A 27,270-nucleotide genomic window follows, 5' to 3' on the forward strand; every position below is an offset into this window, starting at 1 on the left:
TGTGTCTCTGTTTGCATGTAACACAGGAAGACACAGTGAGCAGTCGAATAATCTTGAAAAAAATAACTTGCTAAAAGCAAAAAAAATCTCACCAAGAAGTTTGGGTAATTTCTTTAAGCAGCAAGGAAACATTAGGCAGCTCATTTCCTGTTGTGTCAACCTTACAAAAGGAAAGTTTTCTATCTGTGCTTGAATTATTATTTTTTTGCATTAATAACCCTGATAATGTTGCAGTAGTTTATGTCACAACTGTGCTCTTTTTATGGCCCATCTCTGGATCTGTTCTATTTTTATTTATTGTTTTTGATAATTCTACAATATCTACTAGGAATTAATGATATGTGTCACGATGTTTCGCGCATGCTGAGCATTCGCCACAAAGATCGGACATGCTGACTCACAGAAGTGACCTCTGTTCAACTTTGAGAAAAACAAAACAAGAGGCAGGTGTCATTTTAAAAATTCCTTTAATTTATATCTTTAAAATTAAAAACATCTGATTTGCATTCTACCACCTCCAAAGGCACGGTCATACTTATAGCGGACCAAATTCATAAAACACTGCCACTGAACACCTTTTGTTTTGTCTTTTTTTTTTCTTTTTCTTTTCTGTCCTTCAATTTGTTTTGTACATAAGAAACAACGCACTATAAAAATGACTAAACAGTTTTACTGGTTGAACCACTCTGAATGGTGCGGATCATAAAAAGACGGGAGTGATATGTACTCGGCTGTAGTAGCATTGGACTCCATCTAGTAAGCTAATGTGCTGGTTTGAAAGCTGCCAGTCCCTGTGCACCGCAGCCATTTAAAGACATAGCACTGAAAATATTCCCAGAAACGTATGAGATGTTTGAACCGACCGATCCCATAATGAACAGTGTTCAAGAATATGGAGGGTTGAAGCAAAACAAAGCCGTTGGCAGGAGGGCTAAAATGCAGCAAGATGAGAAACGGTGGTGTGAGGGGGGGGGGGGGGTTTGGGGGGCGTGCAGGAAAAAAAACAAAACAAAAAAAAAAACGGAAAAGCTTTCAGATTTCTCACCTCCAACCAAATCCTCTGAACTGAGCAATCCGAATTATTTACATGTTACCCGACGCCTCCGTCTCACCACAAAAAAAGTGTACTGAAGACTTCAAGAAAGAAGGTGGGAAAAAATTGTTTTGATCACCTTTTTAAAAAAAAAAAAAAAAAAAAGACAATAATCAACGTGTGCAAAGAGAGCCTGTCTGTGGTAAAGTCATCGGATATGTTCAAGGGTTGATAACTTAACATACAATCACAAATCAATAAAGCACACAGAAATGCTGCTTACAATGTGAGACAACACAGCACCACACACGGCACGAGAGGTTCACTTAGTGACAACAGAATTCAAAAATGCTGGATAAATATACAGTAGGATATTTCGCTGTTCTTACTCAGGCACAGTCCTCCTAAAACAAACCGAAAGTATGAGAAAGAGGAGAAGGGAGGGGGGCACAAAGAAAATCGGGTTTGGCACAAGGATGAGGAAAACATTTGAACCAGGCAAGAAAAAAAAATAACATCTGAAAGGAAATGAGGCCACAGAGGAACTTATTAGGCAGGATTAAAGCACTTTGAACATAAACGTCACGCATACATACAGTACATCTGTTGTGAAACCATAATAGGAGTCCCAATAAAAACAGCTGTTGCTTTAGTCTTTACAGGTGAGTAGCAGCTGCAGGAGGCACGCAAACAAAAGAAAAAAAAAAATAAAATAACGTGTAAGTTTTTTTTTTTTTTACAGGTCGATCAAAGCCTCCCAGATGTGTACGAAAATAACTACAGAAACACTTTCCATCACTCACAATCACACAGAACCGTGGAAAAGCTACGTTCAGTCAGCTTTCAGAAACAACAGCTGAGGGTGTCGACGGAGAACCCGAGCACAACAAACGAAGCCGCCCCAAATTTAACCCCCCCCCCCCCCTCCTCAATGTTGTCTTTTGTTTCTGTGACAGTTTTTCAGCTCAGGGTTGTGTCACGTAGCGCTTCACAGATTAGTAACAACTAGATTTAGCAGCCACTGCTTCTGCACCGAACCCTCCTCTACATACAAACATTGCAGCATTTCAAGACCACCTACGTATGGCAGTGACAGTTTCAGTTCGGAGGGGAGCGGGCTTCTTTTTTTTGTTTTGTTTTTTTTAGCTAGGCAACAGGTCGAAATGATTCAAATTAAGCATGCCTGGTTTTAGCTTCTATTTGTTTTTGTTTTTTTACAGATTCCTACAAATAAAAGTTACAATGCTCTGTGTTTGGTTGTGCATTAGGATTCTGGTTTATAAAGCCACGCATCCTATTGCAACACCGGAGACTGTGGTGTAACTCAACAGGTGGTTTTTGCCTTCCAGGCAGCAGCAGTGAAAGAGAGTTTGGATTGCATTGCACCCAATTAAAACAGTTTGCAGCGACAATGTTCACACATATCCACAGGATCTACGTATATACAGCTATCAAATGTATAAATTAGTGTTTGTTTTTTTTTTGTACATCTGTGCGTGGGATGAACAGGTGCTGGTTAGTTGTCAGCCGAGCCCGTGGTGAAGAGGACGCGTTGATCCGTTCGGGCTAACTTGGCTGGAGGTTCCAGAGACTCCTCTCCGAGCACCGCCCCGTCAGCGGGGAGGGAGAGCTCCTGGCCTTCTTCCTCACTCTCGTCATCTTCTTCCTCTTCCTCTTCTGTGGATGACAAATGTTGACAGGACATGGCTATGATTAATGTTTGGAAGGCGGCCGTTGTTACTGGTGGTTATGCGGCAGATTGAACGCAGACCTTTGTCGGGATCCAGCTGGTTCAGGCCACGACCTAAACTGGCAAACTGAGAAGCAGGACGAGAGTGAGTGAATAAATACGGGATGGAGTTTTGTACTATTTGTTTTTGTGAAGTGCGTGTCAGGTTTCCTACACATTTTTCATGTCAACATTACGGTTTTCTTTCAGACTCAAGATCCAGAGCTGTCAGTCCCCTTTTAAGCCATTTTTAAGTCATCAAGTCATAAGATTGTGGCAGATATTTCTACAGTGGTCAGAGTTTACATATGGAACCCACAAGGATGGATGGATGGATGGATGGATGGATGGATGGATGGATGGATGGATGGATGGATGCATAGACAGATGGCTGCACAGATGGATGAAAGATTGGATGGATGGATGGATGGATGGATGGATGGATGGATTAATAGTCAGATGGCTGCACAGATCGATGGATGGATGGATATGGATGGATGGATGGATGATGGATGCACGGATGGATGGATGGATGCACAGATGGATGGATGGACAAACAGATGGCTGCACAGATGGATGGATGGATGGATTGATGGATGGATATGGATGGATGGATGGATGGACAGAAAGATGGCTGCACGGGTGGATGGATGGATGGATAAACAGACAGATGGATGGATGGATAGACCGATGGATGGATGGAAGCATAGATGGATGGATGCACAGATAGATGGCTGCACGGATGGATGGATGGATGGATGGGTGGATGGATGGATGCACAGATAGATGGATGGATGGATGGATGGATGGCTGCGTGGATGGATGGATGGCTGCACGGATGGATGGATGGATGGATGGATGGATGGATGGATGGATGGATGGATGGATGGATGGATGGCTGCGTGGATGGATGGATGGATGGCTGCACGGATGGATGGATGGATGGATGGATGGCTGCACAGATGGATGGATGGACCGATGGTTGGATGGATGGATGGATGGATGGCTGCACGGATGGATGGATGAATGGATGGAAGCATAGATGGATGGATGCACAGATAGATAGCTGCACGGATAGATAGCTGCACGGATGGATGGATGGATGGATGGATGGATGGATGGATGGATGGATGGATGGATGGATGGATGGATGGATGGATGGATGGATGGATGGATGGATGGATGGATGGATGGATGGATGGATGGATACTACTTTCAGGTAATAGGAAAAAGGAGAAACATGAAACATTTGCCCACATTCTTCTTGTCTCATCCTTACACCAGCCTGGAACATTCTCAATAATTATTCCTACTTTCCAGGCCTTTCCAGGCTGCATAGGGACCCTGATGTGTGAATTAGTACCTCTCCCATCACAGCGATGGGGGTTTCTCCTTTAGCCTGGGCCACTCTGTGCTCTATAAGGTAGTACATGTATTCGTCATACAGGAGACGGATCAGGTGAAAGGAACCAAAACTGGCCGCGCTCCGCAGGGTCAGATCCCTGATCACCATGGAACTGCAGAGCAGGAATGGAGAAAGAAAACACAATCACACAGAATGCAAATCTCATTTCTGTAACCAAATACAGGATGTGGTGCATCTCTGTACGTTATGTTCTAATTCCTCTTTTTCCATATCCTCAATTCATCTTCTGAACATCGCTCACCACAGCCTAGTCCTTACCTCACGAGGCGAAAGGACAACGTGCAACAAGTAGTCACACAAGCAGAAGTGAGGTAGCAGCCATTTATCTCACTTTCATGTCCTTTATTTTAACCATTAAATGAAACCACAGCTCAGTCTAAAACCACTTTTATAACTGTTGCACGTGCGATTAAGGTCCTCTAATTGAATTCAGAATTAGTTTATTAACACGAGATAACATGTTTAAATAAAACTGACACTAACAGGACAACCCCGAAAATTCCTCTCTACATCAAAATCTTTTGACTTCTGGGCCACATCGAAGAGGACGAAGTCGAGAAGAGACATGTTAGACAAATGCATCATCTAATTCTGTCACAGCTAATCTAGTCTTTCATTGCTGCATCTATTGTTAAAAGAAGACATTTTAGAGGCAGTAAATAACCTTGCTGCACTGCTTTAGTGTGGTTACAGAGAAAAAACTAAGATGTTTCTGTGTTTTAACACTAATTTGATACTTATTTTGGGCATGATAAGCTTAGAGAGAAGAGACGGTACGCTTTAAGCGTGGAAATTATACAAAAGGGGATTCTGCAAACAGTGGCGTGCCGATAGTGAAAGGAAGGAGGAGGTTGTCCAAGATCAAAATATAGATTTGTCCTAAAAAGTCAAAATTAACTGACCGTAATGACTCTGATCTACCTTGTCTGATAATTTCACTCCCGCTAAACTTGGACATCTCAGGTATGAAAAGCCTGTTTACCGCTATCAAGAGATTTCAAGGTTTTAAAAAGCGTTAATGTCTCAAAAGAGCAAAAATCTTCCATCCAAACATTTCTGTGGCTTAATATTGGGGGGGAACGATGCCAGGAAAACGTTGCATTGAGATGCTTTTCCTGTGACACTGATCACGATTAACCCATATTTGCCGTATTATCCAAGCCTCGCTCCCCGTTCGTCTCGTCTTTGCAATCGTACCTGTAGAAGGACCACTTAAGTAAGAAGAGCTTGGCGGCCTTCGGGAAGGCAGGACTGTGCTGGTAGGGCTTCAGCACCTGGGAGACCACGCCGTCAAGCCACACAGCCCACTGCTCCAAAGAGTTCTGCTGCTGCAGGGTCAACTTGAAGTCCTGCTCCAGCCGCTGCACGACGCGGTCTTCACATCTGCACACCCACGACGCCTGCTCCTGCACAGCGTTAAAGGGACAGCGTCGTAAAGTAAACTGATGGTATAAGGTTAGAAGCATTTCGTATCTCGCTTACAGCATGTAACTCTTTTTGTCTCTTTCTTTTGTGCAAACCCAGCTAAATTGGTCCACAGGGGCTAATGGCTAGTCTGAATAGTGTTCAGATAAGATAAGATAAGATAAGATAAGATAAGATAAGATAAGATAAGATAAGATAAGATAAGATAAGATAGTCTTTATTGATCTCACAATGGAGTCAGACTTTTTACTATCTTAAAGCAACTGGCAAAGCATCACAGCAGGTCGTATATGAAGCATTTTATGAACCTTTAAGCCGTCCTCATGTGTGGAGTAGTATATACAAAGAGGCTGATTATTTGCATGGGAAATGGGGGAAGGAGAGGGTGCACCACCAATGATCTTCCTGTGTAAAGCATTTACTCAGAACAGAACATGTCTTTCCTGACACGGTAACCGCTCTGATATAAAAGGAAAGGGGTTTAAAACAAATAAAGTAGAATTCACTTTGAGTAAAATAATTATACACCGCTTCACTTTTACTTAGCATAGCTGCTTTGACCAGAAAAGCTTTACATGTGCTGCTCTTAGGATGCAATTCTAACTCCATTTGCTGTGTAAATAATGACAGATTATAAGGAAATTAGGAACCATTTCTTCATCAAAACAAGTGAAGGATGTGAGCAAGAGGCACCTGAAACGTGTTTGCAAACCTAAGACCTTCAATCGAGTTGTAAAATCAGCGCCGCACCGGTTTCAACAAGCTGCAGAAAAGTTTCTGAGAAACGGAGAAGGGGCTTCCTGGGTTCAAATGTGATCAAAACCGGCTGCGCATCACACCTCCCCAAAACCACAAAGCTACAGCACACGTTAGCGCTCTCTGCACAGACCTGAAACAAGCGATCCGGCCCTGACGCTGACATCCAAGCGGTGCCGCTCAGATCCTCGCGGTGCACAGAGTTCAAAGCCTACAAACCAACCTGGACGTTCGCAAAGTCGACTCGGTTGAGGTCGGAGAGCATCTGGTTGATCTGAGCTGTGTTCTGCAGGACAGCGCGGGCTGCCTGGGCAAGGTGGTTCAGACTGGTGTAGCGACGCAGCGTCTGGGCAAAAGCGTTGGCTGATGTTACCTGAGCGCAGGGAAACGACTGGTCAGACGTCACCAAATCATAAGAACAATCCCTCCTGGTAAAACCTTTTTTTTAAAGGTAGTTTTCAACTAAACGTGCAAAAACCTTCAACTGACGCCATTTTTATAGGGAATTTTTTTTCTAGTACCTTTCTGAAAATATATTATAGCAGAAAATAGTTTAGAAATTTTTATCCGATCACCCACAACTAAAAACATCGTGCTCTTTGTTTAGCGGGAGGCGGTGTCGACCGGCTGTACCTTGATGCGGACCATTTCCTCAGGGATGTTCATCATGGCGTTGGTCAGCCAGCTCTCAAGGCTCTTGGCAAAGTTACGAATGGCTTGTGTTAAGGCACCTGCAGGCAGCAAATAAGGATAAACAAATGTAATAACTTAGAAAAGGCCATGAATAATGCAGAGCAAAGTAATAGAATAAGAGAAATGTCAAAAAAGATCTAGAGGAAAGTGGAGAGTTTCCAGAGTAGATGAATACTGCGGGAATCGTTGGGTTCTTCTACCATCAAGGCAGAGCAGCAGTCCAATTTTTTTTAAACGAGAAAAGGTCACACGCTGAGGGACAGTTTTTTAGATTAGATTAGATTAGATTAGATTCAACTTTATTGTCATTACACAGGTACAGGTACAAGGCAATGAAATGCAGTTTAGGTCTAACCAGAAGTGCAACAGCAGCAAGTGCAGGATATACAATGGTTCCATAAGTACAGGACATGGGTTTTTACTGAATAAATATAGAGATGGATACTATTATAAACAGAATTTTACTGATAGATTTGTCCTATGAATATAATATATAGATAACTAGTATTGTGAACTAAATTTACAGCTGGATATGTACCGAATATAATATACAGGTGGATATTACTATAAATAGAGTTTTTACAGATATGTACAATATCATAATATACAGATGATTGTTATTATAACAGAGTTTACATGCACTATATATATATGTACAGATGGCTATTACTATAGGCAGAATTGTGAGCATGATATACAGGTAGCCTTTACTATAAAATGAATAAATAAAGTTCAGACAGAAGCTATCTAAATTAAAGTGCAGTGGAAGGTAATTGCATATTACAGTTAAAGTACGGTATTGCAAATGTATATGTAAAGAATTGGTACTGTGAATAAACAGTTTTGAAGGTAAGGGTGATCTTTGCAGAATGACTTGGTTTAACTTGGCTTTGCTGTTGCTGTAAAATATGCTTCCAGTGTAGCTGTGTTATAACGGTTAAGGAGTGATAACGCTACGCTATGCACGGCGGAGTCTTACTGGGGATGGGTCTGAGGACGTCGGGGATGAGGATCTCCACCAGGCTCTGGTACAGGCTGTTGTCGCAGTCACGGCTCCAGCGCAGCACCGGCTCGTACTTGCACAGCAACACCAGGCAGGACTTGGGGAGGCGCTTCTCCGACTCATCGTGCCTGCGGACACGGAGGGGGTTTGTATGAAAACGGTACCGCCGCCGTAGCAGAAATACGATTTGATCCTCTGCCAGAAGGAGAGCAAAAAAAAAACCTACACAGCCAATGGGGTGTCTCCAGCTTGACTTTGGCTGAACCTCCAGAAGGTTTTCCACAGAGTCTCTACCAGTGTAAACTGCAGATTGACCATCACATCCAGTATGGCCTGAGGAAAAAAACAAACAAAAAAAACACAGCAACAACATCAGACACGTGTAAAGCTGATAATAAACGACTCTGCTCTGCCTAAAGGCTGCTTCATTCGGTCATTACCATGTTTGTTTGTTTTTTTAAAGCTGAAAGTGATCAGATTTAGACAAATGTTCAAGACAAACTCTTGAAAGCTATATCTTTGAGAAATTAATAGTAACAAATGTAGTTTTCATCAACACTGTTAAAAAGTCTTCGTTCTAAAAAATTATATTGATTGATTGATTGATTGATTGATTGATTGCTTTATTCAACAGACTCGTGGTCCACAAAGAGATAAAAAAAAACAAGAAAAATTAAAAACTAATAGAATAATAATAAAAAAATAGAATAAAATAAATACATAAATAAATCTTATAAAAGACTTGCATACCAATGTTTCCACAGAGACGACTGGCTTACAGTAAGACTATTCAATGAGCTGCCCAAACGACACATAAACCTGAATATCAGATTTCTCACAAGTGCCTGGATAGTTCTGACATGCGCATTACAAAACATCTCACTTGCACTGCTGAACCTGGGTTTCTTAAGCAGAATTCTCAAAGAATCACTATAAGCAACCTTAAGCTTCTGCATACTAGCTTTTTTAAAATATCACCACAAGGGAGCCGTATACAAGGATGTACAGTAAGCTTTAAACAGGCTTATTTTTACCTCATCAGTGCACATATAAAATTTCCTTCCCAGAATGTTTGCCTGGGCGTACAACACGCGACACTGTCGGTAAATGTCATCATCATCATCATCATCATCACAGAGCTGGTCTGTGATGTAGTGACCCAGATATTTAGTTTTGGAACAAACATTTAACTTTTGCCCTGACAAAAAAAAAAAAAAGTTGTAGTGATTGACACGATCAAAGGCCTTAGAGGCATCAATGAACCCAATTAGAACAGATGGATTTTTTCTTAAATATGCTCTTGCTGCCTCTTTCAGGCCATAAATACAGAAGTCAGTACCCAACTTGGCTTTAAAACGAAATTGGTAATCAGTTGTACTAATAAACTAAAGCAGGATTTTTTCTAATACTTTAGATATCACACTAGCTAAAGTTATTGGTCTGTAGTTATTAAGGCTACCAACCTTACTAGTTTTGTCCTTAATTATCGGCACAAGGGTAACAGATAATAAGGAATCAGGCAACTGCCCATGGGTCATAAACCCAGAGAAACACATTGGAAGCAACACTGCCACTTTTTGGCTAGCATATTTCAGATGTTCTGCTGTAATGCTATCAGAACCCATTGCCTTATTCTCACACAAGTGTGCTATGGCCTTATTATTAAGCAAGTTTTCAGCCATGGAGTCTGCTCTCATGTTCTGCTCACACTTGGAAATGTATCGAATGGCATATTTAAACTTTGCACTAGTGAATTTTTTTATATTCTAGGAGAGTTCCATCTCTTGGTCTACCCGCTTATACCCACATCTTATAAGCCTGTTTAGCTTCTGCATGGTATCCTGACTAGGGATGGGAATCGAAAACCGGTTCCTGTTCAGAACCGGTTCTCTGTGTGTTCCAATTCCATGGCACCGTTTGGCAGCTCGCTAAACGATTCTCTTTTCGATTCCGTCGTGCTGCGGCTCTGAGCAGCACAACGGTAGCAAGTTACGCAAGTTAAGTCACGTTTTTTTACGCAAGTTACGCACACGGCATTCAGTAAGCAAGTACGACGTGACCAGGCAAAAAAAACAAAACAAAAAAAAATGCCGCCCGGTAAAGCGGTCGAAAGTTTGGCTTTATTTTAAGGAAGAGAAAGATGGCAACGAGGCGCTTTGCAATCATTGCAAAGTGGCATATACATCCGCGGGAGGAAATAGATCCAACAGGCAGAAACACCTGCGCACACAACATACATTTTAACAAATGCCGTGTTTTTGATTCTTACTGGACAGACGCTAAAGTTACGACCAGCATGGAAGGCAACTCTGGTGGTAAGTAGCTAGTTTTACATCACTGGCTGTGCTTAATGTGGTTCCTAGTAAGCCATATGACATCTTTGCAAATAAACCGATTTCCTACCTCTCTTTGGGGTTATTAAGGGAGTGTGCCATTCTCGTTAATCCAGCCCTTCATTGGTAGCATGTTTAATTAGAACTACTGGTAGCTGGAATTCTAGCATGATTCTAACTATTGCAGTGGATGTAACAAAACATGCTATGAAGTTGCTCCGCAGTTCAGGGAGCGAGAGAAATTTAAATCAGGGGGAGACGAGTTTATTTCCCAAAACTGTACAATAATTCTTTTTCATTAAACGGATGCCTTCTTCATTAGATTTAGATGAGAGATTAATAAGCAACTGTCACAACAAACTTACATTTTCTTGTATTCTAAACAACTCATCTACTGTATTTAAGTTATATTCTTTTTTTTATTTAAACAAAGATAAATGTTACTCCAGTTGCACATTTGCTGTGGACATCTTGACCTTGTCAATTTGTAAGGTCGTGTGATAGTTAAGTAAACAAAGTTGATGTTCATCATCAAACTGTTTGTTCTCTTTTTTTCTCCTAATTGGAATCGAAAAGAGAATCGAAAAGGAATCAAATCGTTTCACAGAATTGATAAGGGAATCGGAATCGTGAAAATCTTTTCAATTCCCAACCCTAATCCTGACACATGTTTATTCCACCCTGGCCTGATGTTATTCGCCTTTCTGCATGCAAGGTATGGTCTTGTACTCTCATACAAAGCATCCACAATGCCGTGGTACATAGTATGAAGGTCTCTACAGTGAGAAATATCACTGCAATTAACATCTGAGGACATAAGAGATTGAAGAGAAAGACTTATTTTACTCAAAAGAAGATCAGTTTTCCTATGATATGCTAATTAGTGTTCTTTAGAGAGTCTGGACCATTTAGGTTTAACTGAAGGGGCACTATTTGCCCCCCGTACAAACTCTGGAAGACTTTTAATATCCAGCATCATTAAAAAAAGGAATATGATCTGACAAAGAATACTCATATAAGATTTCTATTGATTTTACAACAGCATGGGCATCTGCAGAGCTAATGCAATGGTCAAGCCATGGCGTTGTAGGCCAAGCTTCACTTATATAGGTATAGCTATGTGCAGGTAGCAGTAGCTGACTGGACAATATATATATGCCACCATTAAGGTACTTCTGAATCACTCTAACCTTTAACAGAGGAGGACGTCGTCTATTTTTTATACAACATAAGCGTTGAAAGGGTAAATAAAAGAACCACAAACAAGATGGAAAAGCCCCTCTCATAAATATTTGGTGTAGAAGCTTTCTGTTACCTCACAGTGTTCCCTGTAAAGCAGCTGAAAGCTCTTTATGTGGTCGAGCTCAATTCCCTCTGGTAGAGACTTCCCGTGGACGTCGATGTCTGGAAACTCAGGCAGAGCTCGGGAAGCGTCTGGAGAACGGACACAAGCACGGGTTACCCGGAGACAAATGACATTAAAGGCATTATAAATATAATATATTAATAATATATTCATCTATACATATAATATATAATATATAAATTTAGGTATAACGGTTTGGACACACTGAGATCATCCTATTCACAGCATCTTAAAACCTAAGAGGTGCAGATTATCAACTCTTTAACCCAATAGATTTCAAAATCTGGACCTCCGTTTATCATAAATCAGCTGGAAATGTCTGATGGAGCTTAGTGTCGCTACACTGTGGCATAAACTATCACCAAACTCACCCAGGAACTGCTGGTACTGCTGGACCTGGGTACTGATGTCCACGTGTCCTGATCCCTGTTGCTGCTGCTGCTGCTGGCCCGCTCCTGCCGCCGTCCCGTTGGTCATGCCTTCAACTTTGTGCACAGGCTTCAACCTGCCGGGGCCAAAAGCACAGGCCGACATCAACCGTCATCCTCTTAGTGTCGACGATAAAACCGGGTGGCGATATTTGGCGTCGTACCTTTGTTTCTGAGAGAACGGCTGCTGTCTCATGGCCAGGTGTTGTTGGTCTTCCATGAGGCGCAGAAGAGAGGAGCCGGCCTTGATTCTCAGTCCGTAGTAGTGGTATTTGGAGTTACCCCTAACCGGAGCAAAAACCGCCATCACTCTCCCGTCTTCTATCAAATTCACTCACCCACACACAAAGCCTGTTAATCCCAACCCTTTAACCCATTGTGAAGAAATGACTGCAGTGGAGATTTGGATTCAGCCACTCTTAAGTCAATACTTTGTAAAACCAGCATGTAGAGATTTTTGCCCATTTTTCCTTTGCTAAATTTCTCTTGCGCTATCAGATCGGAAGGAGAGGATCTGTGAGCATCGATTTCACAGTCTTGCAATAGATTCTTCTCCCAGCTGAGCCGTGGCTCTCTACAGCTCCTCCAGAGTCACCCTGGGCCTCTCGGCTGCTTCTCTTATAAATACCTGCCTGTCCACTTCAATGGACGCCCATTTGTTCCTGGGATTGCTTTTCATCGTTTTTCTATTTTTTTAGATTATTGAACAGTGGTTCATGAGCCGTTTAAAGCTTGGTATAATATTCTATAGCCTCGCCCGGCTTACAACTACATCCCTGACCTGCCCACTGTGTTTCTCGGTCTTCACCATGCTGTTTGGTTACAATTTATTCTAAAAGAGACGGTAACAGAGCAGCTCTATTTAAACTGAGGTTAAATTAAAAAAAAGGGGGAATCTATTTGATAATCCTTCATAAAATACAGAGAAAGTAAGCCACCTGCAACCACCAGCAGAGTGAAGGGCACTCAACACAGATGCCCAACACTTATCAGACACTTATTATTATTAGTGGTGCGCCGATGCCATTTTTTGGTCCCGATACCGATACCATCTGTTTGAAATTGATCTGTGTGTGAATATATGAAGAACTGCATACTACTTAGGGTAGTAGAACTTTTTATTGCCTACCTGGAACGTAGTTCAATAAACTTTTGTCTCTCAAAGGCCAAAATAGTGCAACATTTGTGAAATTATAACACGTATAATAGTAGTGCAACAGTAAGACAATAAAATTACATTAATAATTGAATAAACCCTTGTTTAAACCCGGAGTTTAGGCTCTCAAATGCCAAAATAGTGCAACTTTCATGAACTTATATAACATGTATAATACTAGTCGGGAGAGAGAAGGCTGCGTTCAAGTGACATACAAACATCAAAGAGGTATCAGTGCCCTATTTGTTGGTACTCGCAGATACCGATACCAACATTTTAGTGCTGGATCGGAGCCCCGTCCGATACTGGTATTGGTATCGGTGCAACACTATTTATTATGGTCATTTTTTACATTTTATTTCCGTGTGCACTACTTGCGTTGGTCTATTACATAAAATCGTTTGACGAAATGTGAACAAGTTGAAGTGGGCCATAAATGCTTTTTCACTGCACATCTCCGCCGTACCTGAGTCTGGGCTACCGGCTGTCTTACCGAGTGCCCAGGCGTCGCGTGCGCAGCCCCATGAACACGGAGCGAATGAGTTTCCCGAAGGAAGCGGCGTTGACCGGCTCCAGTTTCTGTTCCTGGCAGTGCAGCAGGTAGTGGCAGTAGAGCGTGGAACGCGGCAGACTAACTCCTTCAGCCGTCTCGTAGTTGTCCAGCAACCACTGTACCTGACACAGACGCAGTGGAGGAGAGGAAACAAGGGAGACGGCTGGCGCGGTTAGAAAGACCCGAGTGAATAACCAGCGGGGAAAGACGCACCTAATTGCACACGTTAAAGTCAAAAGAAGTGGCACATGCAGAAAAATTGCTTAGCACTAAAATCCATCCACATTCACAGCTCGGTCATCCATTCGGGAAATGGAAACACAAAAACATCTGTTTGCGTGCCGTGGCATACAACTTTGGTATGCAATGAATCAATGACCTGGACGACTGATGGGATGTCTGCCAAACATGTTTCCTTAAATATTCTTATCATATGGGGATCGATATGATGAATTTGGGATGAGCTGTATTGTTCTGGGGGGCATTTTCAAGCAGCTCACAAATGCCCCTCACCGCATGCACTGCAATGACATGAGAATGATGAGGTCATGGTTCGGGTTTTTTTTGTTCTTTGAGGAGGATCGTTTTGCAAGTTTTGGTGCGGCCAGAGTCCTCGAGATTGTTTCTCGGGCGTTCTGATTAGCAAAACTCCACTATGACATCATCATCATCATCGGCGGTGTGCGCCATCTGAAGGGTTGCGTGGATGGGGAAACGGAACAAGAAGAAAACTCCTGCGCTTGGCGCCTCTGCATACCTTTTTGTCTGCCGACGGCACGCTACTCTCCTCGCCCTCCGTAATACTCACAGTGGCTGGGGAGGCGCGGGCGCTGTGTGAGTAGTTCTGACTGTTTCCAGCTGCCCCTCCGTTGCTGCTGCTGCTGCTGCTGTTGCTGCCGCTGCCCAGCATGTAACCCCCCTGGATCACGTAGCTGCCCGCGGCGCCGCCGTTGGTGCCCGCCCCCTCCTCGGACCCGTTGGCAGCGCCCCCGGCGGTCACCGCCGTGGCCCCGCCCCCCGCGGCGCCGGTGGGCTGGGCCACGAACATGGAGACCCCGCCCGCGGCGCCGGCAGTCACGGCGACGGTCAGACTGGTGCCGGGGGACGAGGCCTGCGCGCCCGGCGTCGGCTGACCTTCGTAATACTCGCCGGCGGTGCTCTGGGTATAGAGGGGCGTTTCGGTGTAAGAGAAGCTGCTGGAGCGTCTAGGCGAGAGAAAAGCAGAGATTTTCAGAACAGTTTTAGAAAGCCCGGCGTGTTTGGGAGGAAAGAAAAAGAATTCTGCTTTGATGTTTTGTGCCCTGCAAAAACTGAACTAAAAATAAGCAAGATTTTCTTAAAATCTGTGTGTTTTTTTCCTCTATTTGAGCAGGTAAATAAGATTATCTGCCAATGGAATGAGATTTTTGCACTTAAAATAGGAACAACTCATCTCCGTCATCTTATTTCAAGTGTCGTTTATCTAATTATCTTACTTTATGGGTCAAAATACTCATTCCATTGTCAGATCATCTTATTTACCTGCTCAAATCAAGGACAAATACGTAGATTTTAAGAAAATTTCACTTATTTCCTGTTCCCTTTTTGCAGTGTGTTGATTACTGGACACGGGTCATTTTCTCACATGGTGCTGGTGGTGTAGTTCGACTCGCCTCCTTCCACATACTGCACTTGGCTAGCGTACACATGCTGCACTGGCACCGAGGCGAGCTGCTGCTGGACCTGCGGAGGGAGCGCGCACACACAAAACGTTTCCATCACCGGGAGCCTGAGTTTCCCTTTTTTGAATATTTTCCATTAGTGGTGAAAGCTGCGCGCGTTACTCAGCTGCAACTGGAAATCGCCGCTCGCTCGGCCTCAAAAGCACCACTTTCCCTCGTGTCTCCCTAACCTACTTGGTAAAAAAACGTCCAGGGCCCACTGTTGTCAGTGTGGCCTCCTGACGCACAGGGCAAACATTCCAGCTCTCCTGTCAGATGATGAAGCTGCCACCCGTCTACTGTACTATCTCTTCCTAACCCGACGACTTCCACTGAAAAGGGGAGCTAAAAAGGTCCACAGAGAAGATAAGCCAACCAATACTCAGCCAGAACCAGAGGAAGTTACACATTTCTGACATTATTTAAAGAACGGCTGCCGTCAAGACCGGCTTTTATGTGCTTAGACGTGCGTGGCTGTTGACTCACTTCCTGTGTGATATGAACAGGCTGTAGGTTGGTGACGCTGAGCTGCGTGCCCGGCTCGGTCTTTGCTATCTGGGAAGTGGCCTGCACCACCGACCTCTGTTGAGACAGAGCTCCCGTTAGAGCATGAAGCAATTACAAGAATAAAATAAGGAACATGTGTGTCTGAGTACATCTTACCTGCTGGGCCGTCTGCACCTGCTGAACGACCTGTGTGGGAACTCCCGTCTGCACAACGGCTGGAGGTGGGCTGGAATCGGACACACTGTCACTTGAGTGAAGGGAACCCTCTGAAAGACAAATTTAGACAAATTCCAATTTAAACAGCGCTTCACGTTTACGCACTTCTTTAAGATTTCTGCCGATTCCTCGAAAGACAAGCGTGACCTTTTAAGTGTGTCTCGAACGATAAACATCCTTGATAAGATATAAAACGGTGGTAGATGAGCACACATTACACACGGCGCACGCACTCATTCGCACCTACACGCCACAGTTGTTCCTTTCCATTCGACTTCCCGTTTGAAATGACTGGACACGGCCGGTTTCATCGCGTTCGAACCTTTTTCGTGAATGACGGCGGCTTTCCAGCGTACGGAAAAGCATCAGTCGGTGACAGACGAACCGGAAGGGTAGCATCAGCCGCGGTGATAGAAAGCAGAAAATCTAAAAAAAAAACTCCAAAATACTTTTCATCCCTCATCACAGGTCGCACCGATGGAAATAGAATCGACCTATACGAGCTGAAGGCGGATTGTTCTGTCACCAGGTTATATACAATCTGTTTTCTGTCTGTGTATTGTCGTGGGCCCAGCTCTATTCGCCATCTGATTAGGGAGCATAATTTAGCCCCTTTTTTCTGATTCAGCAATATTCAGGGATAAAGGCAACCAGAACCTCTGGGACGGGTGGAACAGGCTGCCTTTTGAATACCCTAAACTGCGTATAAGGGGGGAAAAAATGCATACTTCACAATATTTCAGTTTCAGTTGCTACATAATCCAGGATGAAATATCACATTACAACTTTTTTAAAAGTAACCCAAAGAACGATTGAGTGACTTTGCGTGGCGTCTCCCGATACTAACAGTCCGTTTAACCGCCGTCATTCAGGAGCTTCCAACAGCTTGGGGGAAGCAGAACAACTTCCACAATCGACCGAACACAGATTCTCTCAGTATTTTAGCAATTCTGACAACCTGACAGGCGAGACTGACAATCGGCACCAAATGCAGAGAAACAGACTAGTGCAAGAAGCATCAAATATTTTATGAGTCGAATATTTGTAATAGGAAAACAGAGGCATTCACATGTAAATGGTCAAGGCTGTGCACAGTGCAGCAACCCTGATCTCATGGTGTTGAGGACATTTCGGTGTGTTCAGACTTCACCTGTGACTGTGACAACAATGTACTGAGGAGTGCTTTGAGCATTTCCGGACTGCGTGGGGGAACCCTGGATCTCTGCCGTCACGTACTGCGTTTGAGCCGGCTGCACCTGCGAGGCAGTCTGGCTTTGACTGCCGGCCGCCGCGGGCTTCTGCGAGGCGATGGAGGACGCCTGTTCGGCGGCGGCAGCTTGGCCGGTGGGCGTGACGACGGTGGGGGAAGCCACGGTGGTTTGAATCTCTGCAAGGAACTGGGGAGCGGTCGCAGAGGTGGAGGCGGAGTCAGGCTGACCCGGCGCGACGGTCACAGCAGCGCCCTGAAGCTGGGCCGCCGGTTGCATCTCCCCTACGTAGGCTGAGGTGGCCATATCGAGAGCTGGCAATCAGCCTGAAACAAAGAAGAGCAAGCGGGAAAATAAATCTCAGGCTGGTCTTGACTTAAAAAAAAAAAAAAAAAAAGAACTGATACAGTTATTGCGTTTAGAAGATTAACTGTGCAGCTGATCAAAATATAAATACAGTGTTATTACCCGCAAATATGCACCTAATGACACTTTAGAACAGCTTATGTACGTACTTGGAACACCAGGGTTAGCTCTACATTTTCAGCTGTGTACAAAATGCAAATGAACGAGCGGGGCTTGTCCAAGAGCAGCGCAGGCAGGGGGCTGCCCTGTTGGCGGAGCAGCTACTGAAGAGACAAGGGGGAGGAACAGACTGGAACGAGCAGTTTGGTGTATCATTACCTGTAACGTGATCTCCCTCCCTTCCCAAAGCTTTTTGTTTTTGTTCTAGCTGGTATGTGAGCTGGGAAAACACCTTCAAACAGTGCGTTACTGTTGCAAATGGTTACATAGCTTTATACAGCTAATTACAACCATGTTTAGAGAGAGTTGTCTAGCCTTTAAAATGATATCAGCTGCTCTGCACTTTGATTTTTTCCCCCCCTGTTTATTCCTGTGGGGTTCTTTGATGTCTTAGGGTTTTACGTTTCTACGTTTGGGGAGCACTTGTAACTACGGTTCAAATCAGACGTTTACACAAACTCTTCACGAGTATGAATGTCACAATAATTTGGAGCTTTAAATGATTTCAAGGGTTTTGAATCTTCACAGTGTCAAACTATCTACAGGTTTGAACACAACAGACACACACACACATCACTTTTATTTGAATAAATCTCCCTTAAAAAGTTGCAGAAAAAAGTTGTAACGCTAATTTTTGCAACCATGGGCAAACTTTTAGCCTAACTCTAGCTGGCTATTTGGCCACTTTTACAGCCAGAAATGGTGCAACTCATTTTAAATTTATGAAGCATTCTTTAGAAATTTTCAATATAACCAAGGTAAGGACCATTCTGGGGGATTAATGTTAGCCTAAACTAGTTTTGATTGGAGCACTTGGAGCACCCAGTTGTGGCCAAGTTTCAAGGTGTTGCCTTCAGATGTAGTTGAAAAATCTTGGGGTAATTATCCAACTTAATAGTTCTACATATTTTGCGTAGAGAAACACGGCCGGAGGCAGCATAACAGGCCCTAAGCATGACACTGCCACTACCATGTTCGACAGTTGGTGAGGATTTCTTAACTTTGAAAGTCTCATTGTGATGCATCCAAACATGCTTCTAGTCATTGTGACCAATCAGCTCAATCTTTGTCTTGTCCAGCCATAAATCTTTGCTGCGCTACGGTTGTCCATTGAGAGCATCTACATATTTTAGTTGAGCCTGAAGGTGTAGATTTTAGACCTCAGTCTCTTTTGGTCACCACTCGCTCAGTCCAATAAAATGTAACCAATTTATGACTTGAACTTTGCTGGCTTTTGGGTTGATCCTGAACACCCTAACCAAGATCTGCTCATCTATATATGACATTTTGGGGTTCTAAGAGGACAATACTGCCAAAAGGAGATCAAAACTAATCCCAACTTTAACTAAATAAAATGCTATATAGACTATGCTTAGTGTGGTCATGAATTAACTAATATAAATGAACTATGCCAATTAGTAAAAATGAAAATGAATGTGGTAAAATATACAGCTAGTATTGAGTCAGGAGCTTATACATGGCTACAGAAATTATGTGGTTGCGGTTCAGCTTGCTTAAGAATATTTTACTAATATATTAATGAGAACATATGTTTAAATCAGAGCCTATATTTTGTAATGTTGAGTTTGGGTTTATTGAATGTGGTATAGTAAAAGAAAACAAATTAATAAATAAAGACAAGAAAAAAAGATAAGTATAATTAAAAAACAAGCAAAAATAGGAACAAAATGTTGACCCTGTTTGAATATGGACAACCCACAATTAATCCAAATGAGTAAACATAATGTCTGTTGCATGCCATGAATTTCTTGAATGATCTAAAAAAATAAATAAATAAATAGAAAAACAATTCACAGAATTAAAAAGGCATTTATAATGAAAGTATATTTCTGTCTTGTGCCATTTGAAAACTATCCTGATTACATCTTTAAAATATGTGGGTGAAAACATCAAACATCAGAAACAGTCAGCAATTAGAAGATCTTTGACCAAGGTGCTGTGTCAGTAAAATATCTGTGTTTGGGTTTCTAAATGCTCAATCTCTAAGTCATACTGTCTTCCAAGAGATGAAGTCAGTATAATTAAAAACTTATAGCCCACATGTTGCAGCACAGACACAATAAAACTGTTGCTTTTATTGATTGATGAGGGGGATCCCACTAGATATTAGTATAGTTACTGAACGCAGTATGTGGATTTTCTGCGTGTTGGGGTGGGGAGTGGGTGTTATTGCACCATTGTAAACATGTATTTTCAGATTCGGCACGCAGCCCTGTTCCGACTTTTGAACGATCATTAACTGTTAATAGAAAGGATAAACTGCATTCAGACCAGCTAAAACACCTGCATAACGCCCTCCTTCGCCACGCCCCTTACACGTTAAAACGTCTGCCACCTGCCTCTGCACGTCTCAAATTTCACCCACATTTCCTACATACGCCTCACGAGCCCAGACACCGGCAAAAACACACATTCTGCCGTTACACTTCTTTACCAGTCTCGTTTTTATCCCCTTCGCTGGATAGTACACGTTATCAAACCTGTGCGCGCTGAGTGAGCCGATGGGAGCAACGGGACGTTTTAATACACAACCTAATGCACGTCGCATGCCCAAATAAATGCGGACGTGGTTCATTTCTGCCGATTTGATGCGAAAAGCCAGCGCAGTGACGAGCGCGAGCTTGTCGTGACAGCTTTCTAGCAAGGTAACTCGAGCAGCAAGCTAACTGGTCTCTACAACAACCGCCATTTTGTACCTTTTGCATTTGACATCGCCATAACAACGGCCTGCTTGACTATGCATCTGTGGCTACGCCGTCATGGCAGGCAAGGCTCCGTGTCATTCGAAGGAGAAGTGCACACCGACCGTCGCGGTTAACTCGTTACCTGACCGACGGCTAGCTTTAGGCTAACCTCGCTAAGAGGCTGACTCCCGTTATGGCCACTGTAACAACAAGGAAACAGCAAAAGCACAATTCACGTTGAACCCCCAGAGAGGGGAAAAAAATGTCCCGCTTTACCTAGATCTTGACCTCTGGTTCCACGGTCGTTTGCCCTAAAATAAAATATCTTATTTTATTTTTATGGCAAATTCAGTTGTTGTTGTTGATTCTCGTTGCTGGGTTCTTGTCGCCAGGGCTACCGTGGCTATGGCGCTTCGTCCTCACCAGGGCAACTGTTGCTACCCACCCGCTGCCTTGCCTCCCCCTTCTTCACTCCGATTGGCTGATGCCAACCAAATTTAATTAAAGTCATAGTAGCAGTGGAAAAAAAAATACTACATAGCATTCCACGCCCATTTGAGCATTATAACAGTAGATGTAACATATTATAAGTTAGCCATGGAAGCATAGAGGTTTGCACGGGACGGCAAAGTTGATGTGTATGTATTTTGATGAATAGTTATACTGCAAATTCATTCATTACACACTTATATTTTTAAAGTGATTTGACAACTCAAATTAAAACAATTTGTCCTTGCAGAGAATAAATTTTTGTCTTTCAGTGAGTAGGCTCAGCATAAACAGTGTTCTGGTCAGTTTCTCACTTCCTTCATATCGTCACCGTCTTGTGAATAGTCTTTGGTAAGCATCTGAATCAATCTAAATTCACTAGACGCTGTGCAAGCAACCAATAAGAAACAATACTTAGATTGCAAAACTTAATTATTAATGATGAGTAGAATAGAATGGAATGCAACACAATACAATAGTAATATCCTGTATTGTCCCACTGTGCGAAAACTGAGGTGTACCAGCAGCAAAAGGAAAATGGAAGCATTCGAAGACGCACAACGGTGAAAATATAAAAGCAAAACAGCAACAAAAAAAGAATAAGACACCATATGCTAACAACACACTTAACAACACCAGAAAACATACTGTACAGTTTTAAAAATAGCATACTCATATTAAATTAAACGTGGAACTGAGTAAAGGGTGATTTAAAGAATGTATAAAACACCCAGATACATTTGTGCATAAAGAAACAAAAGCAGACTATTTAAAAAAATGAAAAACCTGTGCTAATAACAGCAGGGATGTAAAAAATCTAGTTAGTTATCTAGTTAGTTAGGAGCAGTGATGGTTATCAAGTCTAACAGCTGCTGTGAGCAAGGACTCGCAATAACGCTCCAGGGAAGACACATTCTGAGTAAAAATGCAAAAACAAATTACATAACAAGTTGTGAAATAGCTTTTGAACATGCTTAAATTGATTTCTATTTTAAGGAATACAAACTACATATTTTAAGTTGGAAAGATTTTGAAATACATGACCATAAACAGGTATTGTAGAAGTTATAGTGGATAAAAAAGAGAAATACAGGAGTGTTGTTTTTGTTTGCTCCATTAAAAGCCACTAATTAACAGTTCTATTTCTGAAAAACTGAAAACTGACAATTATTTCTAGATTCAGATTTAGAAAGGTTTAAAATTTATTATGTAAAATTAAAAGGGATGCCAAACAAAACATGAGAAATCAATGTACTGGCAAATATTTTATTATTATTATAGTTTAAGACAATACATTTTTTATACACAGTTATAAATCCAAGATTGAATAATCATTTGTAAGCTTGTTAAAAAAAACATTTATTGATTTAACTATGGATTACATTCTAATAGTGCTGCAATGACCTCCGCGGTGACAAGTTAATAGGTGTCAGGGTGGATGCCCTGCCAAAATGCCATTTAGCTTGCTTTTTATTCTTCTATTAATTACAGATTCACCATTCTTATTGTAATTTCTAAACGAGTGACCTTTGACTGTGTAGGGACAGATAAAAAATGTACTTTATAGTTTTCTGACTCGAGGCAGGACTTCCGTGTTATCTGCTTTATAAATGTCAGCAGTCCTTTTTCAGTCCTTCCTGTTCACCTTTTGGCAAAGGGCTGACAGAAAAGGTAATTTTTAATTTGGAAAAAAAAAAGAAAGTATTCAAAAGTCATATGAGGTGATGAGAAAATCAAAAATGGCAAAGCTAGAATAATAGCACATATGTCCACGATGATCAAAAGCAACAAGTCTGATGCGGAATAAAATATTTTTTCTTCAGACAATGAAATGTTGTAATCAAGACATTTATTTATCTTTTACAACCTGGACAGATCGTTAAAATAAACTGACACTGACTACATTGTTTGATAACCAGGACCAATTGCATTGTGCGGCCTTGACTTGGAATCGGTCCGCATGATTTTATTGAACTGACTGTTCATTAGTTTGTTTTGTGTGTTTTTTTCTTACTTTTGCCTGTTGTGAATCAGCATCAACTGAATTGATTGAATTGTATACAAAGTGATTCCTTATATTTATATGGATGTAGCAGAGGAGATTATCGTCACCTGTAAATTATTATTATTAATGTCATAATAAAATAAAACTTCTGATTAACTGTAATATGATCACTTTGATGTGCCACCTGATGATCGTGAATTGACCCAAGCTGGGCGCCCATTTAAAAAACTTTCCACAAACAACGCTGCTCTGAAATTAGGCAATTGTGTGTTCTTCTGAACACATACACAAATGTACGCCAAAAAGATGTTATTGCATATTAATATGCTACCAGATTAGTCAGTGATTGGTTGCATTGTTGCTTTCTATCAAATCATTTTTTGTCAAATTAGATTAAGCGTTACGCTTTGGGACAGTGAAGGTGATGAATATACGTCCCAAGCTCAAACGCAATTGGATCACAGAGGCTTCCAATGCATTTGTTGATTATACCACCTTTGGTCTGCCTTTTGTTTCCATAAAGGTCTCTCACTATATCACTCTTTCAGATCTCTTTCTCTGTTGGAGGAGACCTGCATGCGTAGTGTGACACCCTCTCCAATGCATGGCAACAAACTCCTTTATAAGCCATACCTGGATCACCTGCAGAGGCACAGATCAAGCAAATTGAGACACAGAGTGCAATAAAAAAAAAAAAAAAAGAAAGAAACTTAAATTTTTCTGTCTTGCTTCACTTTTTTTGGGATACAATGTGGAAAGCAGTGGTAATGGCTGTGTGTCTGCTTGTGGCCGGGGTTGGGGCTCAGCACATGGAAGATCCGACGTACGGGGTGAAGCTCTGCGGCCGAGAGTTTATTCGGGCAGTCATCTTCACTTGCGGAGGCTCACGCTGGAAGCGGTCACTTAGAAGTCAAGGTAAGTCTGCAGAAGCTGCTAAATCTTTATTTTCCCCGTTATCGTGATGTTAGGATCATCTTTGATGATTACCATGTAACTTGATCTTAATGATTGGTTCAAAGTAACACATTTAGACTTAGACTTAGACAACTTTATTTGTCATTTTGTATGCACAGAGTGCGTACAGAACGCAATTTCGTTGGATACAGCTTGTAAATTGCAGTAAAAATGAAATTACAGTATAAGGTGCAGCAGTGATTTGAAAGTAAACTATTTAAATGTAGACAATGCAGGAGAAGTCACAGTGTACAGGTGAGTATTTTTAAAAACCATTTGTATGTAAAGAATTGGTTGTGCAAGGGCATTTCTGTGTCAATTGGCATGATTTCAAGACCAGTGCTGTGTTGGATCAATAACCATGGTAAGCTTCCTGCTTAAATCGGTTAAGAAAAACGTGTTACAAGAATTTTAATTGCAGGAGAACGGTGTCAGGGATGCAATTTCTGGAAAGGTAGTTTAACGGTGCTGGTTCAAGCAACATATAAAATATACTTCAGATCAGAAAATCTCAGAGCTGTCAGACCTATTATACCAAGTTATGTCCCAGGAAAGGATGCATTTGACAGTCCAGTCACTATCATGGGAGCTCTTGTGCTTCCTTTAAGACAATAAACATAATGAGCAAGCTATATTGTTCCCACCACCAGATGCTTCAGAAGACCCATTCACCTCCCACCAGGATGAGTCTTCAGAGAGCTTCACCTCCAACTTTGCGATTGAAAGCCTCCTTCAACGAAGCAAAGACCTCAGCTTCACGCCCAAGACCAACCCCGACGCGGCGTTCAGCAGGTCCACCCGGTCGTTCATCACAGATGAGATTCTTGAGGCGCTCCGTAAAGCCGACCGCAAAGGCCGGGACGTCGTGGTGGGTCTGTCCAACGCCTGCTGCAAGTGGGGCTGCAGCAAAAGTGAGATCAGCTCCCTTTGCTGAGGGCAGATGAATGCTACGCGAGTGCATGTGTTGCAAAAGGTTGTTTTTACATCATCCCACAAAAATGCACGCATACAGACAGAATTATTACGTTTCACACATTTGTCAAGAAGCTGAATCTGTTTGGTGTGTTATTATTATATAAAGCTAAGTTTTCTAAGTTTAAAGATAAATCACTGGAGTACTTGTATTTTCTTTTCAATCCTGGCTAAATAATTGTTGTCTGCAACTTCTGAGAACTTTCTGTTGTGTTTTTTTTATTTTATAAACAGTATGTGATGTGAAAGGTCTGATTACATATGTATTCTGAAAGTATTTTCCATTTGTTTTATTAAACAGAATGTGATGTGTGTATTTCAGATTCACAACAATGAAACTGTGTCATAAAACTATAAAACGCCTCACTCACAAACATGTCCATGTGTATTTTATTCTCAGTTACTGAACACAGTAAACGATCACGTTTCTCACATCCACTTTCTTAATAAAACACAAGAGGAAACCACATTGTGGAGTAAATGGTCAACCTTATAAACAAAGATTTCATAGCTAATAAATGCACAATGACCTTAAGTGCAGAATTATATATAATATATATATATATATATATAATGAGCATAGACATGAGAAAGTAATTTTAAAACCAGTGTTATGTAGTTCTAATTTCTTAACATCAATCTTTTAATGAAAACTTTACCTGCAAATGTACTTCTAGGTACATGCAGATGTGCTGAAACCACTCCTTAATACGCCTAAAGAGAAAATAAAAATAATCACTATATCACATGTGTTTCTATGGTGAAATATCGTTTGGGACAGACAAGATGTACACGGATAACATAACACAGACAAGCAGACTTAGTGTTTACAGTTTTTTTTTTTTATTATAAACATTAAAGAGTGCAAAAATAGTCTTAAGGACTGATAAGATTTGTATCTGAGTCCAAGAAGTCTATCAGTCCCTTTGTGAATGATGCTAACGAAAAAGAAATCTAAGGTGAAAATGGAAAGTAGCAAAAAAGTGGACTAACACGTGGCATTATGATTAGCATAGGTCATAATGAAGGAGCTGAGAGAGAAACTGACGGGAGAGAGAGCAGGTGGCAACAGGGGGCGAGAAAGAGCAACAGAGGAAAGCAGGCAGAATGTATCACAAACACGTACAAAAACCCAGAACTGTGTAAACCATGACAAAAAAATATGCAATGCAATTATAAACAACAGACAAGTTATAGTCAAAACTAAATTGGCAGGTGAGACTTGGGACAGTTGCAACATTTAATTTTGCTCGGGTCAGAAATATGTAAGCTAGACAACACTCTTACCATAAATGCTCAGTTGGATGCCTCCCTTTGGAGAAAAAAAAATAGGAATATGCAAGAGCTCCTCTTAAAAGAGATGTATTGGGGGAGAAAACATGTTTTTAGGGTATCAAAGGATTTTTGGGGAAGTATATTTATCATAAATATAAAACAGGCCCACCTCTCACCCAAGGGACCAGCGTGACGGAAAATGGATGGATGGATAAAACAGGCCACATAACTATTTTTAACATCTTTTCATTTGCGTTTTGCTTAAATATAATACAGTTCATCAGGTTAGCGCAAAGACAGGAGGTTTATGTGTGTGTGTCCTGCTACTCGGAGCTGATCGAGAACTTTTTTCGTTGTTGCTCTATTTACTAGTAAAGTGAGGACTTTGATGTAAAGCAACAAAGTAAAGTAAACTAGTGAGTGTGTGTGCGCGCTGTCTCTAAGCCTTTTTACAACCTTGTTTCTACTGTATGTGCTGAGGAGTGGTCTAAAGCAGTGAATGGTCTAATTATATATAAACGAAAATAATAATAAATGCATGTACCTACAATTTACAAAATAATAGTTAATTGTGGGATGCACGGTGATGCAGTGGGTAGCATTGTTGCCATGAAGCAAGAACGTCCTGGGTTCAAGTCCTACCCTTGCCCTGGGTCTTTCTACATGGAGTCATAATGTTCTCCCTGTGCATGCGTGGGTTCTCTCTCGGTACTCCAGCTTCCAAAAAACATGACTGCTAGGTTAATTGGCCTCCCTAAATTCTCCTTAAGTGTGTGAGTGTGTGTGAGAATGGTTGTTTGTCCTGCGTTACCC

At 41.8% G+C, this 27,270-nt stretch overlaps 2 protein-coding genes across 5 annotated transcripts; one reads left to right on the forward strand and one right to left on the reverse strand.

The window, feature by feature from the left end:
- Nucleotides 1-2,155: 2,155 nt before the first annotated feature.
- Nucleotides 2,156-21,228, reverse strand: rfx1a (regulatory factor X, 1a (influences HLA class II expression)). 4 transcript variants are annotated; one of them, XM_036148184.1, is made up of 18 exons: nucleotides 21,039-21,228; nucleotides 17,475-17,858; nucleotides 16,265-16,374; nucleotides 16,088-16,183; nucleotides 15,526-15,623; nucleotides 14,710-15,106; nucleotides 13,842-14,017; nucleotides 12,357-12,476; nucleotides 12,136-12,269; nucleotides 11,714-11,832; nucleotides 8,292-8,398; nucleotides 8,042-8,193; nucleotides 7,003-7,100; nucleotides 6,593-6,742; nucleotides 5,386-5,594; nucleotides 4,126-4,279; nucleotides 2,805-2,850; nucleotides 2,156-2,710 (listed from the first exon to the last, which is right to left on the reverse strand). In XM_036148184.1, exons 2-18 carry the CDS (start codon nucleotides 17,836-17,838, stop codon nucleotides 2,550-2,552), a joined length of 2,691 nt encoding a protein of 896 aa, XP_036004077.1. In that variant the 5' UTR covers nucleotides 17,839-17,858; nucleotides 21,039-21,228; the 3' UTR covers nucleotides 2,156-2,549. The 4 variants fall into 4 exon arrangements, with proteins under 4 accessions (XP_036004077.1, XP_036004076.1, XP_036004075.1 ...); XM_036148183.1 differs by having other exon boundaries at nucleotides 13,842-14,023; XM_036148182.1 differs by having other exon boundaries at nucleotides 14,659-15,106.
- On the forward strand, nucleotides 19,874-25,563 carry rln3a (relaxin 3a). The gene is made up of 3 exons (XM_036148185.1): nucleotides 19,874-20,723; nucleotides 23,805-24,171; nucleotides 24,861-25,563. The coding sequence occupies exons 2-3, from the start codon at nucleotides 24,006-24,008 to the stop codon at nucleotides 25,142-25,144; spliced, it is 450 nt and encodes a 149-aa protein (XP_036004078.1). The 5' UTR covers nucleotides 19,874-20,723; nucleotides 23,805-24,005; the 3' UTR covers nucleotides 25,145-25,563.
- The last annotated feature ends 1,707 nt before the right edge of the window (nucleotides 25,564-27,270 follow it).

The sequence above is a fragment of the Fundulus heteroclitus genome, chromosome 16, assembly GCF_011125445.2.
Source record: "Fundulus heteroclitus isolate FHET01 chromosome 16, MU-UCD_Fhet_4.1, whole genome shotgun sequence".
Classification (NCBI taxonomy): Eukaryota; Metazoa; Chordata; class Actinopteri; order Cyprinodontiformes; family Fundulidae; genus Fundulus; species Fundulus heteroclitus.

Bases quoted from the DNA above. Each gene is read 5' to 3' on its own strand.
- rln3a (XM_036148185.1), top strand. From the start codon at position 24,006: ATGTGGAAAGCAGTGGTAATGGCTGTGTGTCTGCTTGTGGCCGGGGTT. The intron at 24,172-24,860 runs GTAAGTCTGCAG...TCCCACCACCAG, and splicing joins GCGGTCACTTAGAAGTCAAG to ATGCTTCAGAAGACCCATTC.
- rfx1a (XM_036148181.1), bottom strand. From the start codon at position 17,838: ATGGCCACCTCAGCCTACGTAGGGGAGATGCAACCGGCGGCCCAGCTT. The intron at 16,375-17,474 runs GTGAAGTCTGAA...TTTGTCTTTCAG, and splicing joins CATTGTTGTCACAGTCACAG to AGGGTTCCCTTCACTCAAGT. The intron at 15,107-15,525 runs GTGAGAAAATGA...TCTCTCGCCTAG, and splicing joins AACTACACCACCAGCACCAT to ACGCTCCAGCAGCTTCTCTT.